The sequence below is a fragment of the Typopeltis vanoorti genome, chromosome 15, assembly GCF_054136105.1.
Source record: "Typopeltis vanoorti isolate ZY-2024b chromosome 15, IOZ_Tvanoo_1.0, whole genome shotgun sequence".
In the NCBI taxonomy this organism is placed as follows: Eukaryota; Metazoa; Arthropoda; class Arachnida; order Uropygi; family Thelyphonidae; genus Typopeltis; species Typopeltis vanoorti.
Genome location: NC_143563.1, coordinates 72,626,904 through 72,644,930, shown reverse-complemented (window position 1 = coordinate 72,644,930; position 18,027 = coordinate 72,626,904). Strand labels below are relative to the sequence as shown.

Here is an 18,027-nt window from a genome sequence, read left to right as displayed (position 1 = left end):
TGGAGGACTTTGGCAAGAATATAGAAAATAAATATCAAGAAGCTGGCAAAATATTCTGGAGGTTGTTGAAGAAGCTTAAGAATGGAGGAAAGAGTGCTGTAAAAGGAGTTACAGATGATAAAGGTGACATGAAAACAGGAGAAAAAGATATCCTTGAAGTATGGAGTAATTACTTTAAAAAACTGCTAAATGAAACAAGCAGTGATGACAGCACAGTGGTAAAAAACACTGACCAGGCATGCAGTCAGGAATACATATCCATACTTGAAGTAGAAAAAACCATCAAAGGCTTGAAATGTGGAAAGGCAGCAGGAGTAGATGATATTCGACCAGAAATGCTGAAGTATGGTGGTATAAAAGTCTTACATATGCTGCACTGCATAGTTCAGAAAGCCTGGATAGAGGGACGAATTCCCGATGATTGGAGTAGAGTTCTCATAGTACCCATATATAAAAAGGGAAATAAAACTGAATGTGAGAATTACAGAGGTATTTCCCTACTGAGTGTTCCTGGCAAGATCTATGCAAGTATACTTGAGAAACGGTTGAGAAGAATTGTGGAAGAAAAGCTTGGTGAAGAACAAGCTGGATTCATATCAAATAGAGGTTGTCAGGATCAGATCTTCACTTTACGACAAATAGTCGAGAAAGCATGGGAATATAACAAAGATCTGTATTTAAGTTTTGTCTATTTGGAAAAGGCATATGCTAAGGTGCCAAGAGAGAAGCTATTCAATATGCTACAATTATATGGTGTCAATGGGGCATTATATCAAGCAATACTTAGTCTTTATTTGAGTTGTAAGTCAGCAGTTAGAATTGAAGGAAGTACAGGAAGATGGTTTAATGTTAAATCTGGTGTAAGACAAGAATGTACATTATCCCCTTTGTTATTCCTTATCTATATGGATCACATTATGAAAGAAAGTGGTATTAAACATGATATCAAAATTGGAGATGTTAATGTCAGCTCTTTGCTTTATGCGGATGATGTTATACTTCTAAATAAATCTGCTACAAGTCTGTAAGATTCTCTGATTAAATTGAATAGCTGTTGTAATAGATATGGTATGAAGGTCAGCAATAAAAAGACAATGAAAATAGGCATAATCATTGAAAATGTCAACTGTGTTGTGAATGGAGAACCTGTCGAATAAGTGAAACATTTCAGCTACTTAGGCACGATTTTTACTGAAGATGGTAAATTAAATATAGAAATAGACAACAGAATCAGCAAAGCTGGTATGGTGGGAAGTCAATTGAATAAATTCATATGGAATAAGAGAGAAATTACTCAGAACACTAAATTAGCTGTATAGAAGACAGTGTTCAAACCAGTTTTAACTTATGGATCTGAGAGCTGGGTCAGAAGTAAAACACTTGACCAAAGACTAGAGACCGCAGATATGAGAGTCCTGAGAAAGATTAGAGTGAACAGATGGCATCAATGGCAATATCATATTAAGAACGCGGATATTAGGAAAGAACTTGACATTGTCAGCATCCAGGAATGCGTTAGCAGAGCTAATCTCAGGTGGTATGGTCACTTAAACAGAATGGGAGAGGAAAGATTAGCAAAACAAGTGTTCTCTGCTAGGTTGGCAGGAAAACGACCCAGAGGAAGACCAAGATATAGGTGGATTGATATGGTACAAAGTGCCTTAGACGATAGAAATATAAGATATGATAATGTTGGAGTCTTGACAAGTAACAGACTGATTTGGAGGAAAATTGTAGATAGGAAGTTAGTAATGATGTAATTTTTATCATGTAGTACTATCATATCCTGTACACCCCCCTTGAGGGTACATGGCAGGAATTTGACGATGATGATGAATTTTCCAAGTCTCTTTTTCATTTATGGTCCACAAATTTTCTATTCGGTTAATGTCAGGAGAGTTCCTGGCTACTGAAGCATTTGGATGTTGTGATTTTTGAAGAACTCTTTCACTTTTATTGAAAAGCAAACTATTCTGGTATAGGGGCAATACTTTTCTCCCACAAAATTCACTATAAAGAATGTTTCTTGGTTCTCTACATTACAAGTTAATTATTATAAATCTTCTGGATAGCTTATAATCTTTAAGTAATTAATTAAGATACTGTATCGGGGACAGCATGGTTTTGTGAAGGGTAGGTCATGCCTCAGTAACTTGCTCACGTATTATAACACAGTGACGGCTGAACTGGATAAGGGACCGATTCTACTGGACCTTGCTAAGGCCTTTGACAGGATACCACATGGAATTCTAATCAGTAAATTGCAGCATATGGGAATGGACATAGGGTTGGTGAGATGGATAGGAGGGTGGTTGACGGAGAGATATCAGAGAGTGGTTTACTCAGGAGTAGAGTCCACAAGATGGCCTGTGACTAGTGGTGTGCCACAAGGATCTGTTCTTGGACCACTGCTGTTTAATTTGTTCATAAATGATATAGGAAAGGATCTGAGAGGAACAGTTCATTTGTTTGCGGATGATGCGAAGTTGGGTAGGGCAATAGTGAATGCAGATGACGTCAGAATTTTGCAGGATGATTTGGATAGATTGGAGGTCTGGGCTAGGGAGAATGGATGTCAATTTAATGTGGCAAAATGTAAGGTTATGCATTTTGGGGTGAAAAGATTGGAAGCAGTTTACTGCATTGGTGGAATCGTGCTCCAGGAAATTGATGAGGCACGAGATTTAGGAGTGTTGGTGGATAAGGAATTGAAATTTAGGGGACACATTGCAAAAGTGGCCAAATCAGCTCATCAAATCACTTGGTTGCTGAAGAATACGTTGACAAGCAGAGACAAGCAGGTTATTGTTCCTCTGTATCGAGCCTTGATAAGACCCCATCTCGACTACTGTGCTCAGATTTGGTCACCTAGGTTTCTTCTTGATGGGGAAGAGGTGGAGAGGATCCAGAGGCGAGTGACCAAGATGATAGCAGGTCTGTGGAATGAACCGTATGAGAACAGGTTGAGGATTTGTGGGTTGCAAAAATTGGTTGATAGGCGGAGGAGGGGAGATATGATTGAGACATTCAAATTACTGAAGGGTTTCTATAAAATTAATTCAGAAGATATTTTTGAGAACAGGCCTGGTTGTGGGAGGACTAGGGGACATCCATGGAAACTGGGCAAAAGTGTGGTTAGTAAAGGTGTTAGAGCTGGGTTCTTTACTTTTAGAGTAGTGAATGAGTGGAATGCGCTCCCTGAGTCTGTGGTGGATGCTGTGACAGTGAATGAGTTTAAAGCGAGGTATGATAGATACTGTATGAATGTCGAATAGTTGTGATGAAAATGATTTGGGGCCTCCCTCGATGAGTCTGACTCCCTGGAGTTGCCCGTAATAATAATAAGTAATATAGCCTACAAATGTTTTTAGCAAACCTGCAATTTCTTGAAATTCCATGACTGGTTTTTCTGTTTTGGGGCCAGTTTGTTATTCACCATGTTTTAAAATACTTTAATAACTGGTAATTAGATTAAGGAATTAACAACGCATATAAAGGATATTAATTAAAAGCAACTTTAATGAATAACTTCAATATTTCGGCAACATCACGTTGCTATCTTCAGGAACATATAAATATGGTATGTGCACGCAGGCACTAACAAAGGCAAATAAGGAAGAAGGCAAGAAACTAATATTGTTCCTAAAGTCCTAATGGTGCCCTCTGGTGGGCTAATTGGGTTGTCTTGGCCATTGGACTGAAGTTCTCAAAATGTAAGTCTCCCAAATTTGGGGTAGTTTTATGCACCCAAATTTATTGAGGTTTGGAACATTTTTTAGAGCTTCAGATGATTCCATGAATAATCTTTCATATTTGAATTTGCTGCGGTGTATTATTTTAGTTTTCCAATGAATTCTATGGTGGGTATCTAAGGCATGGTCTGCCAACCCAGAGTGGCTGTGCTGGTGAAACTGGATGTAGTCTTTGTGTTCTGAAATCCTGATATTTGCTGTCTTGCCTGTTTGGCCAAAGTAGGACAATTTGCAGCTGCAACGGACCTGGTATACACCAAGTAGGTCGAGGGGAAGTGGTTGGTCTTTGGTAGAGCGGATAAGGGATGCCAACTTTTTATATGATCTATAACAAGAAGTCAGGTCATGTTTTTTGAGGATATTGGTTATTTTTTCAGAGGTGTCCCGGATACAGGGGATGGTGATAGATTTAGTGTAATCTTTATTGTGGAGAGGGGGGGGGGGTTACTGGTTTTAGTATTTTTTGGGGGTTATAGCCATTGGCTAAGAAAGTGTTGAGGATGTAGTTTAGTTCAGTGGCTAGGGCATCGTCATCTGAGCAGATTAATTTTGCCCTGTTATATAGTATTTTTATAACCCTGTATTGTTGTGTGTGTGGGGGGGATTGTTGGTGAATGTATCTGCCTGTATGGATGGGTTTTCTGTAAACAGAGAAAACCAAAGATCCATCAGGCTGGCTAGTGATTAAAGTATCTAGGAAGGGGAGGGTGTTGTTTTCCTCTTTTTCTAAGGTGAATTGGACTCTGGGGTGTTGGTTTAAGTGTGTTAGGAAGGAGTGGAGTGTATCTGAGCCATGTGGCCAGATAGCGAATACATTATCCACATATCGAAGCCAAATAGTGGGCTTTTGTGGAGCAGAGTTTAAGGCTTTCTCTTCAAAGGTCTCCATAAAGAAGTTGGCCAAGGGTGGGGAAAGTGGTGACCCCATGGATGTCCCCTCTATCTGTTTGTAGAATTTTCCTTGCCAAACATAATAGCCTGAGTTCATTGTGAACTGAAATAGGGCTGAGATATCGGGAGGAAACTTGGCTTGGATGAGCTCTAAGGTTTTTTTGAGTGGGACATTAGTGAATAGGGAGGAGATGTCAAAACTGACCATTGTGTCAGTGTGTTGGAGTGAAAGGTTTTCTATGCTGGCTTTCAAGTGGGCTGAGTTTTTTATGTGTGATGGTGTGTTTTGCCAGTATAGTGTGTGAGCATTTTGGCTAAATGTTTGGCTAATTTATATGTGGGGGAATCAATGCCATCCACTATGGGACGTAATGGCACATTTTGTTTATGTATTTTTGGGAGTCCATATAATTGGGGGGGGGTCTAGAGTTATAGGGTTGTTTTAGTTTGTTAGTGACTTCCACAGGCCAAGAAGTGACCTTTTTAAGGAGTTTGTGGAGAGTTCTAATCTGAGAGGTTAGGATTTTGATAGGATTATATTCAATAGGGAGGTAGGTAGTACGGTCTAATACTAAGCTTACCTTTGTAGTCCTTTAATTAATATCCTTTATATGCGTTGTTAATTCCTTAAACTAATTACCAGTTATGTATGACCAACGTATAAGCCTTGCTACTAAAAATACCTTAATATTTTGATCAAATTTTTTTTTTTCTGTACTTAGCACAAAATGATTATAGCATATAATCATTAAAATTTTATATAACAAAATTCACAGTGTACTACATTATTTAAAAATCCTAAAAAATTGCATCTTCGTTTTTGTTGATGCAGGGCAGTGATAGCCAACTTAGCTGCTTTAAGCTCAGTCCAGCCTGCAGCAAATTTCTGTCTAACAAAAAGATAGCAAAAAGATCAATGCTAGTTGTATAACTGTATTCTATTGTATAAACTGTATAACTGGGGGTTCTTAGACAGAAAATGCCCATTTGTGATTTAGGAAGAAAAATTTATAAAAATTTGAATACTCTTTGTCTGTAACCTGGGGTGGTTACTAACTACTCAAAAGAAAAAACATTGCCATACTGTACATTAAGTTTGGCCATCACTGATGTAAAAATGTGTTCATTCACTGTTCTTACTCATCCAAGAAACTGCATAAATGTTGGACATAACTGGTATATTTCTTCATCAGTTATCTTTTCCATTCTCTAATGACCTATCATTCATGGAGATCTTCCAATTATAGATTTTTCTTTGCAGATTCAAACTTCACAAATCATGGGTTCTATACAGCTGGGTATTGGTTATGCTGTTGGTAGTCTGGCATCTAAGCCTGAACGAGATTTGCTCATGCAGGACTTTACAATTGTTGAGACAACATCATTTTCAAGGTATGAGATAACTGTTGATGATAATATATATGTAAGTTAAAAATTGGAAGCAAATATGCTGATAGTAATAAAAACCACTGGTAAATATTTTCATGATATTTACATATATGTAGCATAATCCAAGAGAGGATTTGTTGCAAACAGAATGAAAGTTCTTAATTTGCAATTTCCTGAATTACAGATTGTTGAGTACTGGCACTAAATTAATAATAATAATAACTTAATAATAATAATATGTTGGTGTCCATGCTCTCAAGACAACTTTTCATGCACCAATTCAAGTGCACACTGAGAGAAAAAATAAACTGGAAATAATATCTAAACATATATACATGCCCCACTGACATGTTGGAGGGTACCTGCTGCATGAACAGCATGATAGTGGCTCTTTAAATGCTCTCTATCTCTTTTTATTTAATGTATTCTTTGCTCTTCCTAAAGTCCTCTTTAATTTCATATTCTCCACACCACCATCACTAGGATCCGGTGTCTTACCGCCTTTTTTCTATGTTGGGTAACCTATGGTGAACATTCAGAAAGGGGATCTCAGATGTGTATATGCATTGCTTTGGCCTTGCTTTAATATGACAGGTAGTATTGGATGGCCATGCAGGAAGGGGGGGGGGGGAGACACAATTAATGCTTCACAAAATGTTACTTTTAATAGAGGAATAATATCAAAATGATCCGCCTTGATTTCAGAACAGGAAATTTGCACTAAATGAAAGATTGAGCATGACAGTCATAAGATGAACCTTGATATATATTGATTTGACAAGGAATATAATTTTTGTATTTAACACCCCAAACTTCCAACTTCAATGAAAGAATTCTACATCTGTTATCCTTTAAGACTTAAAAATTGCTAGAAATATATATATGCTTAAATTGCCTTCCATGGCTCTGCTATCTGTGTTTGATGTGGCAGTAAAAAGTATGAAAGTAAGGACTGCAAGCACAAAACCTAAATGGACCAATTTGGAGTGAACATCCAATGTTTATTCCTAGGCATGTCAAAGGTGGAAGGATGAAAGAGATTTGAAAGATTAGGACAGTAGAATATACCATATCAGAAGACAAAGAGAAGATTTATGCCAACGAAATTTTCAGAAGGATAGGAAAATGGAAAGGGGATATTGTTAATTATAGCATTGAAATTGTGTCTTTAAGAGCAGTAATGGAAAATAGTGGTACACCTGAAGATTTTTGAAATCTTCACATGTACCACTGAGTTTGAAATCAGTAGAATTGTATATCTAATAGGATTGTTATAGGCCAGAGAATGTTAAAAGCACTGATTATGAAATATTTAGGCAAATTAATTTTGCATGTAGAAAGCAAGTGATCCTAATAGGAGATTTTAATTATTGGAATGTGGATCAAAAGGAAGAGAAATTATATGGAAATGAGAGTAAATTTGCAAGTTTGTGAGGGATCTTAAGTAGCAAGTGAGGGGGCAACACAAGATATTAGATTTGGGGATAGCCCTACAGATGTTGAATGAGATATCAACACTATCACTGGTTGGCGAAGTTAGTCAAACAGGAGGTTGCTGTCAAGAAGGTATATATGTGAAATTATAAAGTGGAATCATTGGCTTAAAGCAAAAAATAAACATGATGGTACAGAATGATAATATCATGCCAACTGGAGCATCACCCAGTTAAACAAGGCTCTCACTGTTTTCTTGAGCAGAGAACCAGGGCAAACAGTGAAAAATTCAGCAACTGGAACCAACATTCTGTCAGAAGAATAGAAGATAGGAATAATCAGAATGAGGAACATAAATGGAAAGGAAATCAAACTTGCAGAAGAACTGAAAAAGTACCATGTGGACATACTTGTTACTGAGACAAGGAATACTAAAATAGATGAGATCCTATTAAATGAATATTATTATTATTATATGGGCACCTCCATGGAATCCAAAGACTCATCGTGGGAGACCCAATCTGTCCACATTATCATACCTCTCTCTCTCTCTTTGAACCCATTAATAGACAAAGCACTTACAAATTATTCTGGCAACCCATTCCACTCATTCACAACTCTCCAAGCAAAAAAATTTAGTCTTCACACCCCTACTAACAATACTTTTATTCAACTTCCAGGGATGATCCCTTGTTCCAGTCCCTCTAGCCAAGTGCTGAAACATTTTCCCTACATTAATCCTATAAAACCTTTCAAAGAGCTTAAATGTTTCTATCAACTCCCCTCTTTTTTGTCTATCAACCATCTGCAATCCACACACCCTCAATCTATCCTCATAAGGAACATTCCACAGGTCACTCACCTCAAAATCTTCACCACCACTTTCTCATCCCCAAGAAACCAGGGATCAGACTTGAGCACAGTAATCCAAATGTGAGTGCATCAAGGCCATATAAAAAGGAATAACAACAACTTTATCTCTATCTGTTAATGTGTTCTTCAGCAGCCAAGTAATCTTATGGGCTACCTTAGCAATATATCCTCTAAACTTTAACTTTCTGTCTATCACCATCCCTAAATCCCTATTTTTCCTGCAGTACAGTGCAATGAATTTGATACATGGCTTGTAATCTCTTTTTCCCAAAATGCATAACTTTACATTTCTCCTCTTTAAATTGTTACCTTATCTTTTGCCCTATTTAAATAGTCTATTACTGTATATATATTTAAATAGGCTATATATAATATCTGTCAAGAATGGGTATATATGGAACTACAAGGCAAGTGATTATGGCAAGCTTAGGAAGAAGCTTAGATTTGTGCCATTTCATGAAATACTGCACGGTAAGGTTAGTAGTGCGTGAGACAGAGTTAAGGGTCATCTAAAGGATGCAATATTAAATTATATACCTATGTTAAGGAGGGTTAATCAGATAAGAGTTGGATGAGTAATATCATTAAGTATGTTTAATATATCAGTATATTAAATATACTGATAGCCTATTTAAATGTTACTCTACCTAATTTTGCATCATCAGCAAACAGCTGAATATTTCCTTTGAGGTTATTTCCTATTTCATATATGTACAAATTAAAAAGCAATGGTCCCAGCACTGAACCTTGTGGCATACCACTAGTCACCTGTTTTTGCCTCAATTCTGCCCCTCCATATACCACTTTTTTTGATATCTGTCCAGCAGCCACTCTCTTATCCACTTAAACCAATGTCATGTCCCATCCTCATTTGTTCTAATTTGCGTTACAGAGCTCTATGTGGTATTCTATCAAATGCCTTTGCAAAATCATCATGCAGCCGTTTCCTTTATCCAACTCAGCTGTTACTCTATTATAAAAAGTTAGTAAATTACTAAGGCATGACTGACCCCTCACCAAGCCATGTTGACCCTCATTCAGCATCATATTTTTATCTACCCATTCTTGAATTCTCTTTTTGCCCAACGTTTCTAGTGCTTTTACCACCATGCCTGAGATACTGATTGGTCTAATTTGCTACTTCAGTCTTAGAACCTCCCTTAACTACCAGAACTAAGACTTAATCGTCAGAGCTGATATCCCATCTAATCCCACAGCTGTATTTACATTGAGATTCTGCAATGACCTAAGAACCTCCAATTCATTCACCTCTGTTTCCACATCAGTGTCTGTCACATATGTTAAAGCAATAACCTCACTAAGATGATATACCCTTGCACAGTGATCACTCAGTGAGGTTATTTTATAGTGAGTTGATATTTTATATAATGAGTATATAAAATATCAACTATTTTATCTGCTTCTGTCTCCTCGTGACCATCGTCACTCATTAAGGTTAATCTTCCATAGTCATTCTTCCTCTTGCTTGCCACATAAGAACTTTTTGGTATTTCCTTTGGCCTGCTCAGTTAGATTCTTCTCATAATCTGATTTTGCCTTCCTTGCCATGCTGGTCATCTTTCTTGCCTGAGCCTTGTACTGTTCATGAGTTTGTGAGTTTGCTGGTTACCTTTCTCTCTATATAACCTCCACAGCATTTTCTTCTTCTGCAGCTCATGCTTAATGATATTACTCATCCAACTCTTATCTGATTAACCCTCCTTAACATAGGTATACAATTTAATATTGCATCCTTTAGATGGCCCTTAACTCTGTCTCATGCACTACTATCCTAAAGAATGTTATATTCATGCAATAATGGTTATGGAAATGAAGGAGTAGCAATATCATTCAACAATAAACACGAGAATAAACTTTTTGATTAGAAGGCACTTTCAAGTTATATGGGCAAACTTCAAAATGGGGAAATAGATAATGAAACTTATTTATGCCTTTTGTCCCACAGAAAGTTTTTCTAAGATAGAAATGGAGGAATTTTGCAAGATTCTTGATAAGGTAGTTGATATAAAGCTGAAAAGCTGGTCCTTGTTGGAGATCTAAACAGCAGAGTAGGAAATTGATCTCAGCAGACATATAGAAAAGTTTTGGAAAAATTTGAAGAAAAGGGCAGGGCTAATAAAAATAGCAAGTACCTGCTGGATTTCTGTTCAGGATATGGACTAGTCATTACTAACATGTTCCAGCATAAAGATGTGTATAGGTTCACATGGAGAGAAGACTCAAGAAATAAGAAAAGCCTCATTGACTGTTATTATTGATAGTGATATCAGAGAATTTGAAACTGGAAGTGATCATCACTTAGTTTTAAGTAGGATAAAAATGAATATCTCATTGAAAAGAACAATATGTAAGAAATTGAAAGTTTTTTCACTTGATTATACTATAAATTAAAAATGGCAAGAGATTATATTCTTGGTTATATCCTTTATCCAAGTGTAAGCAAACAGGTGTGGGCTTTACATTATGGGATGCTAAGGCAGTTGATGTGAAGTCATTAGCCTCTATATACAAGTAGCCCAGTCCTGAAGATACTTCATTATCAAACATTGTTGGCTTACACTTGAATAAAGGATTAAACCAAGAATATAATTTCTTAGCATATTTAATATATAAGAAAGTTTTAAAAAGAATTGAAGTTGAGCCACTTTTATAGGTAAGCTGTAGACTCAATATGCAAGCACGAAAACAAGAACTGAATCTTGACGTCTTAGTGACAAACTGTGAAGAAAACATTGATTAATTCAACTTGGAAGACATGATGAAGTTGTCTGCAAGGATAGAAAAATAACACCATGCTGGACACCATACATTAAAGAAGCAGTCCTGGAAAAGAAGAAATCATACCAAAAGTACCTAGCAAAAGTAAGTAGATGTCCTAAAAGAATGCAGAGAAAAGTGTAAGGAACTAAGCTGTGTGTAAAAGTATCTAAACAAAAAAATCATGGGGAGACTTAGGGGAGAATACAGAAGATAAATATCAAGAAGGTGGCAGACGAAATGTTCTGGAGGCTATAGGAAAAGTTTAGAAATAAAGGAAAAAGTACTGTAAAAGTAATCAGAGATGATAAAGGCGACTTGAAAATTGATGATCAAGATATTCTAGATGTCCGGAGTAATTTTTTCATCTTGTTCAAACCCACAAAAGGTTTTTCTAAACTTCTAGATTTATTCTTACTGTAAGTAAGCAAAGAATCATTTTTTCTATTTTTACTCATTTATTTATTTATTTTTTTTTTAATATAGTACAGAAACATTGCTCTGGAGATTATCTCACATCCTATCCTGTTTTTTTCATCTGAAGTTCGAAAGGATTTCCTTTAGTTTTGGGGATTTATTTAGCATTTGATAATACTTTTGACAAGAAAGCATTTGATAATCTTGAATCACTTTGTTTTTTGGAAATCACTTAAAGCTTTATGCAAAATTTGCATTTCAGTACCTATTGTTGAAGTGTCCAAGACCTATTTCATACAGAAATATGTGAAATATATTATTATAGGTTTAGAATTTTCTTTTGTAAATGAAATCAGAACTATTTTATGAAAGTAATAATCACTGTAATGTGTTGTTTTTGTATATAAGTTTTGATTGCTGTAGAGGAGGGAATTCTGTCCCTCAGTTTTAGGACCAGCACCATTTTGAAAAAAATCATTGCAAGTTCATTGAATTGATAGAAAATTTGAACACACACATACACATTTCTCTTTCCAAAGAGTAAAGCATCTATCATTTCTTTCTGAAAGAAAGTTTTTTTAATTAAATTTTAGTAAAAAAATAATAAATAATACAAAATATTATATTATATAAAAATAAATCATCATTGTTTCCTCCTCTTCAATAACTAACCCTTTCCCTGTTCTGGCTTCACTGGTCTTTCCATCTTGTTGCTGGTCTTCCTTTCTCTCTCTCTCTCTCTCTCATCTATATCCACTCTTTTGGTAGCCAATATCTTTCCATCCCAGGTAGATGTTCTTTCCATTTCTCTATATATTCCTGAATCTTTTCGTTTATGTTAATGATATCTCTACCTTGCTGTGGTAAGGAGGCTTGTGCACACTAATGATCTCAAGAGCTATGACAGTAGTAGCTAAGCTACTGGTAGGGCCTCCCCAGCTGGACAGGTCAAGAGGTGGAGGCCAGACTAAGAGAGATACCCTGGTCCTCCAGGTTGAGGTTTTGTATAAGACTGTTTACCTTACCAAGTAAAAAATTTCTATAACTCAGACGCTGGAACTGGAAAATTCATCAGACCAAAACAATGGAAAAATTATTATTAAGAGGCCACATACTACACCAACTATCATACTTATTCTTGAATTCATTCACGCTGCTTGCACTTACAACATCTATTCCAATCACGTACCACACTATGAGAGAAAAATTTAGCTCTCAACCTGCCCCCTTTCTTAGCAGCATTCAAGGATATCCTCTTATCCTTTCCCCACCCTCCATAAATTGAAAAATTCCATCAACTGAAATCCTGTATGACCCTTTTAGAAGTTTGTAAGTCTCAATCATATCACTCCTCTTTCTCCTGTTTGCTAGTGTCTGCAGTCTGCAAATTCTCAGTCTGTCTTCATAATCAGTGTTCCACAATCCTGTTATCATTTTTAACACTCTCCTTTGCACTCTCTCCATTATATCAGAATCACCAAAGAAACTAGGAGACCAGACCTGTGCACAATAGTCCAAGTGAGGTCTTATCAAGGTCTTGTAAAGAGGCAAAATGACATCCTTATCTTTACATATGAATATTTCAGCATTGCAATTATCTTTTGAGTTGTATTTGTAATCTTTGCTACATGGCCCTGAACTTCATCTTCATATCTACTAACACTCCAAGATCCCTAAGCCTTATCACTTTCTTCTAGCATAATCCCACCAATATAATATGACATTAGATATCTAATCATGCCAAAGTGCATGACTTTACATTTACTGACATTGAACTGACATCCATTTTCCCATGTATCAAGTTACACAATTTCCAGCCTATTTAAATCATTCTGCAAGTATTGCATTTCAGCTCCATTCATGATTACCCTACCTATCACCATACAGCTATTTGCATCATCATCAAATAGCTGTATGTCACATGTCAAATCCTTCCCAATGTCATTTATGTACAGATTGAATAATAGTGGACCAAGGACTGATCCTTGTGGTATTTTATGGGAATAAATAGAATACTGGTTAAATGGATTGGAGATTGGCTCTCTGAACGATATCAACAAGTTGTGTATGATGGAGTATTGTCACAAAAAAGGAGGGTAACCAGTGATGCATCCTAGGTTCTGTTCTTGGGCCCTACTTTTTAACTTGTTTGTAAATGATATATCATGAGGACTGGCTGGGGATTTTCAGTTGTTTGCTGATGATGCAAATTTGGGAAGAATTCTAAATAGCACTGCTGATGTTAATTCCCTTCAGGAAGATTTGAATAGACTTCTGACTTGGACATCTCTGTGCTCTTGAACTTGGACATCACTATCTCTGTGCTTACCACACTCTCAGGCAATGCATTCCAATTACTCACCATTCTCTATGCAAAAAAACTTGCTCTTCACCTCCTTGCTCACACTCTCCTTATACAGCTTTCAGGGATGACCTCTTGTTCTCTTCCTATCTTCACCCAGTCTATGTAAAACCTTCCGACATTAATCTGGTAATAACCTCTTAACAGCTTATATGTCTTGATCATATCCCCTCTCCTTCTATCTGCAAATTGCATTTTGTCAATCTGTCTTCATACTCAACATTCCAGAGACCAGATACCATCTTAAGCAATCGTCTCTGAACGTTTTTCAATACATCTTCATCTTTTTGAAAATCAGGCGACCAAATCTGCACACAGTAATCCATATGTGGCCTGATCAAATCTTTATAGAAGGGAACCATAACATCCTTACTTCTACAAGCCAGTGCCCTCTGCATCATACCCATTATCTGCTGTGTTGTCCTCACAATTTTAGTAACATGCCACTGAAATTTTAGGTCCTTGTCTACAATCACTCCCAGATTTCTATCTCCTCTACCTCTTCCAAGATATTTCCACCGATTGTGTACATCCCATCTTTGCTTCCCAAATTTCGAAACCTTACACTTTGCAACATTGAATTGATATCCCCCACTCATTTACCCATTCAGACTCATTTACCCATTCAAGTCCTCTTGCAAAATCACACCATTCACTCTACTCCTGATAGCTCTCTCCAACTTTGCGTCATTTGCAAACAACTGCATATCACCATTCAGCCCTCTCCAAATATCATTTACATACAAATTAAACAGCAATGGACCCAAAACAGACCCTTGTGGTACACTACTAGTAACTTTCCTCTTCTGGGATATTGCTCCTCCACAGACAATTTGCTGATATACCTATCAGACAGCCAATTTCCAATCCAGCAGACTAATCTGCTGTTCAGCCCATCTGTTCCAATTTAATTACCAGCTTGTAATGTGGCAATTTATCAAACAGCTTTGCAAAATCTAAATATGCCATTATAAATGGAACACCCTTATCCAATGCATTTGTCACTTTATTAGAAAAAGGAAGAAGATTGCTAAAGCACAATCTTCCTTTTGTTGGATTCTGAATATATAGAGATTGGAGTAATTATTATTTGCTTCAGAATCCAACATGATCTTCCATCACATAAGCTAAACTTGTAATTATTTAATGTAAATAACTTATTTTATAATTTAATATTCATATAACTACCTTAATTTTGTCTAATATTTAATTATTTAATCAAGATATATGTATTAATAATGAAAAGACTGTATTAAATATTATTAAGCCATTTTAATTATTACTATGTTAATATTATAAGAACTTGTATTTGATAATTTAACTGTGCATTATTTGAAATGTAAATATTCTCTATTTATTCCTGTTTGTAAAGTTTAACGTTATGTAATAGCTCAATTTTATTATATTTTGTTTTGTTGTCATAGAAATGTATGTAAGTGAGCGAGCACGTTTTGGAACACCACGTGAGGTTTATTGAAAAGAGTTTTAGAAAGAAATCACGAGAAGAATATAGGCAGGAAGAATGGATATAAAAAGCAATGAACGCTGAAATTATTAATAAGGAAACGGAGAGAGAGAGAGAGAGAGAGATTGGCATTAGGTTGGAATCGGAGCATTCGGTAATCACAGTGCGATAATAGCAAGTCAGCAAGTCACTCAAGCAGCTAATAAAGTCTACTAGTCGAGAGGCAGTTAGCTAATAAGTTGTAGAATAACAATTATAGCTACGGAAAACAGCCAAGAGACTATTAAATAGACTAGCAATACTTGAATTGAGATTTAATTTCAGCACCGACCTTTCAAGGACATACGGAACCTTGAAGCAAATTACGAAGTTTCTAGAGAATAGTAGAGCTGTAAAGTTGAAGTTTACCGTTAGCTGTGTTAAGAATTATAGTGCCTAAAGAATTAATTGAATGCAGGAAGATGAACAACTGTGCATATAAGACCTGTAGTTAAGAATTATTGTGTGTTGCCTTATTTCATGAGTGATCAGTAGTACTTTATGCAAGAACGTTTGTTTATGTGTATAGTGACTGACGATTAATTCAGTTATTGCTTAGAAGATTTATTTAATGAGTGCCGTATTATGTTTAAAGTGTTTACAGTTATAAAAAGTGTTTGCACATAAGTAGATGAAGAAAGAAGATTATTAGTAAGAATATTCCAACTAGTAATATCCCTATGCAGAGATGTGAGTGTGTTTCATCCTAGAATTTCCTTATGTTAACGGTAACAATTGTGAAGATTAACTGAAGTGTAAATTTAAAAGTGTTTGCTTGTAAGGAGGTGTTACTGCGATTTTATTGTAATTGGAACTTAAGGAACTGTGAGAAGACTGTATTGTAGAGATGACAGATTTACCATGGTCTGAGTTTGTATGATTGAATTTATCAGAGACGCTGAAATGTTTGTGATATTTTAATTACTGATTTGAAGTTAAGTGTAAAATTTATGATTCTAAAATTAAATGTTTGTTTGTTTTTGTTTATCTAAAGTTGTATTTTGCCTGAATCTCTTTTACTGCACCATTCATAAAATATTCGAACCAAAGCGGGTAACTTAAGTAAGTCAAATATACTCGGCCAGTATATATTTTAAGGAGAAATAGTTGAAGGTTGATTTTTCTTCAATTTTTGAACTAATTCAGATATAAAGTGGTGCAGTCTTTAAATATAAATTTTCTTTATATTTGAATTAGAAATCAACTTGCAACCTATCAATTGTTTAAGAACATCATAGTAAATAACATGTCGGATCCAAGGTATAGATTAAGACGAAGTAGGATCTAACACTTTAACAAGTCCATGCTGGCTGCCAAAGAGTATTTTTCTGTTGTCAACCCAATTCTGAATCCTGGTCCTAACTAACTTCCAACACCTTAACCACAACTCCAGACACATTAGTCTATAATTCAAAGCCCTACTCTTATCACCTCTTCTATGAATGGGAACAATTTTACTCTTTTTCCACTCTTTTGGAACTTGACCCAGTGCAAGATTCATGTTGAAAAGATATGTAAAAGCTGTTGTTAACTCCCTGGAACATTCCCTCAAAACATGTGGTGAAATAGTATCAATTCCCACAGCCTTATTTCCATCAAGTCTATTCAATTCCTCATAAAGTCCCAAGCAATATTGATATTCTTTCCATCCAGTTCCTCTTTCCAATTTATTACTGCAAGCTGTTTCCTAAGTGTTTTCTAATTACCAGCCTTATAATTCCATATATCCCTTTCTAACAGACATCCTCGAATGACTGGTCACCCTGCAAGTGATCACCTTGTGGTCACTCGCACCATCTGGCAGAAGATTTGACATCCCATTTATAATATCATCTGATGAGATGATCAAATCCAATACTCTTGATCCTCATCAAGATCTTCATCACTTCCAGAGACACTGATTTTTACAAATGTGGTATAAATGACCTTGACACACGTTGGCAACAATGCATTGATGCTGCTGGAGATTACTTTGATTAAACAGCTATTCTTCTTCTTTTTTATTCTCTTCTTTTTCAATCGTCCTTAAAATTCGGCATTTCATTTGAACAATCCAATATATTTAAAGATTTAAGGTAATCTTTAATTACTTTAGATTATCTAAATATTTCTTTAACATTAGCCACCTTCATAGAACAATTCTTACATTAGTCTTAAATTAGATCTAATAAAAATATTACCGTCTATAAGAAATGTGATAAAAATCTAGTAAACCTGTAAATGTATAGAATAATGCAACTTATTAACTAACACATTGTGATTATCCTATTATAAGTTTTTGTTTTAGTGATTTTGGTGGATCTTTTTAAGCATGAAATGAAACAATAAGTGGTTAAAACTATTTATTGCTGATAACTCATTGACTATTCCCATTTCAGATGTATTTCTGTTGTGTAAAAGAACAAACTACTGGGCCCATGTGAAGAAAGTTAATTTTTATTAACTGAATGTCAATTCTGGGGGGAGGAGTCTTAAATCATTAAACTGTGAATGTATTACATGGAGTGGGAGGCTGGAGAGTTCTGACAAACACCTAGAACAAAAATTATATTAAAGCAACTGATATAACCACAAGAAAGAACATATGAGGATATAAGAACATAAGTTACATTCATGACTCTGCTACT

General features: G+C 35.7%; 1 protein-coding gene across 1 annotated transcript in view; it reads left to right on the top strand.

Annotated features, from left to right (window-relative positions):
- The window catches only part of LOC150098880 (phosphatidylinositol 4-phosphate 5-kinase type-1 alpha-like), a 322,543-nt gene that overhangs the window by 41,946 nt on the left and 262,570 nt on the right, over positions 1 to 18,027 (top strand). The window contains exon 4 of the mRNA XM_090405835.1: positions 5,905 to 6,035. Coding sequence (XP_090261961.1) covers positions 5,905 to 6,035 — 131 coding nt within the window. The remainder of the gene's footprint in view (positions 1 to 5,904; positions 6,036 to 18,027) is intronic.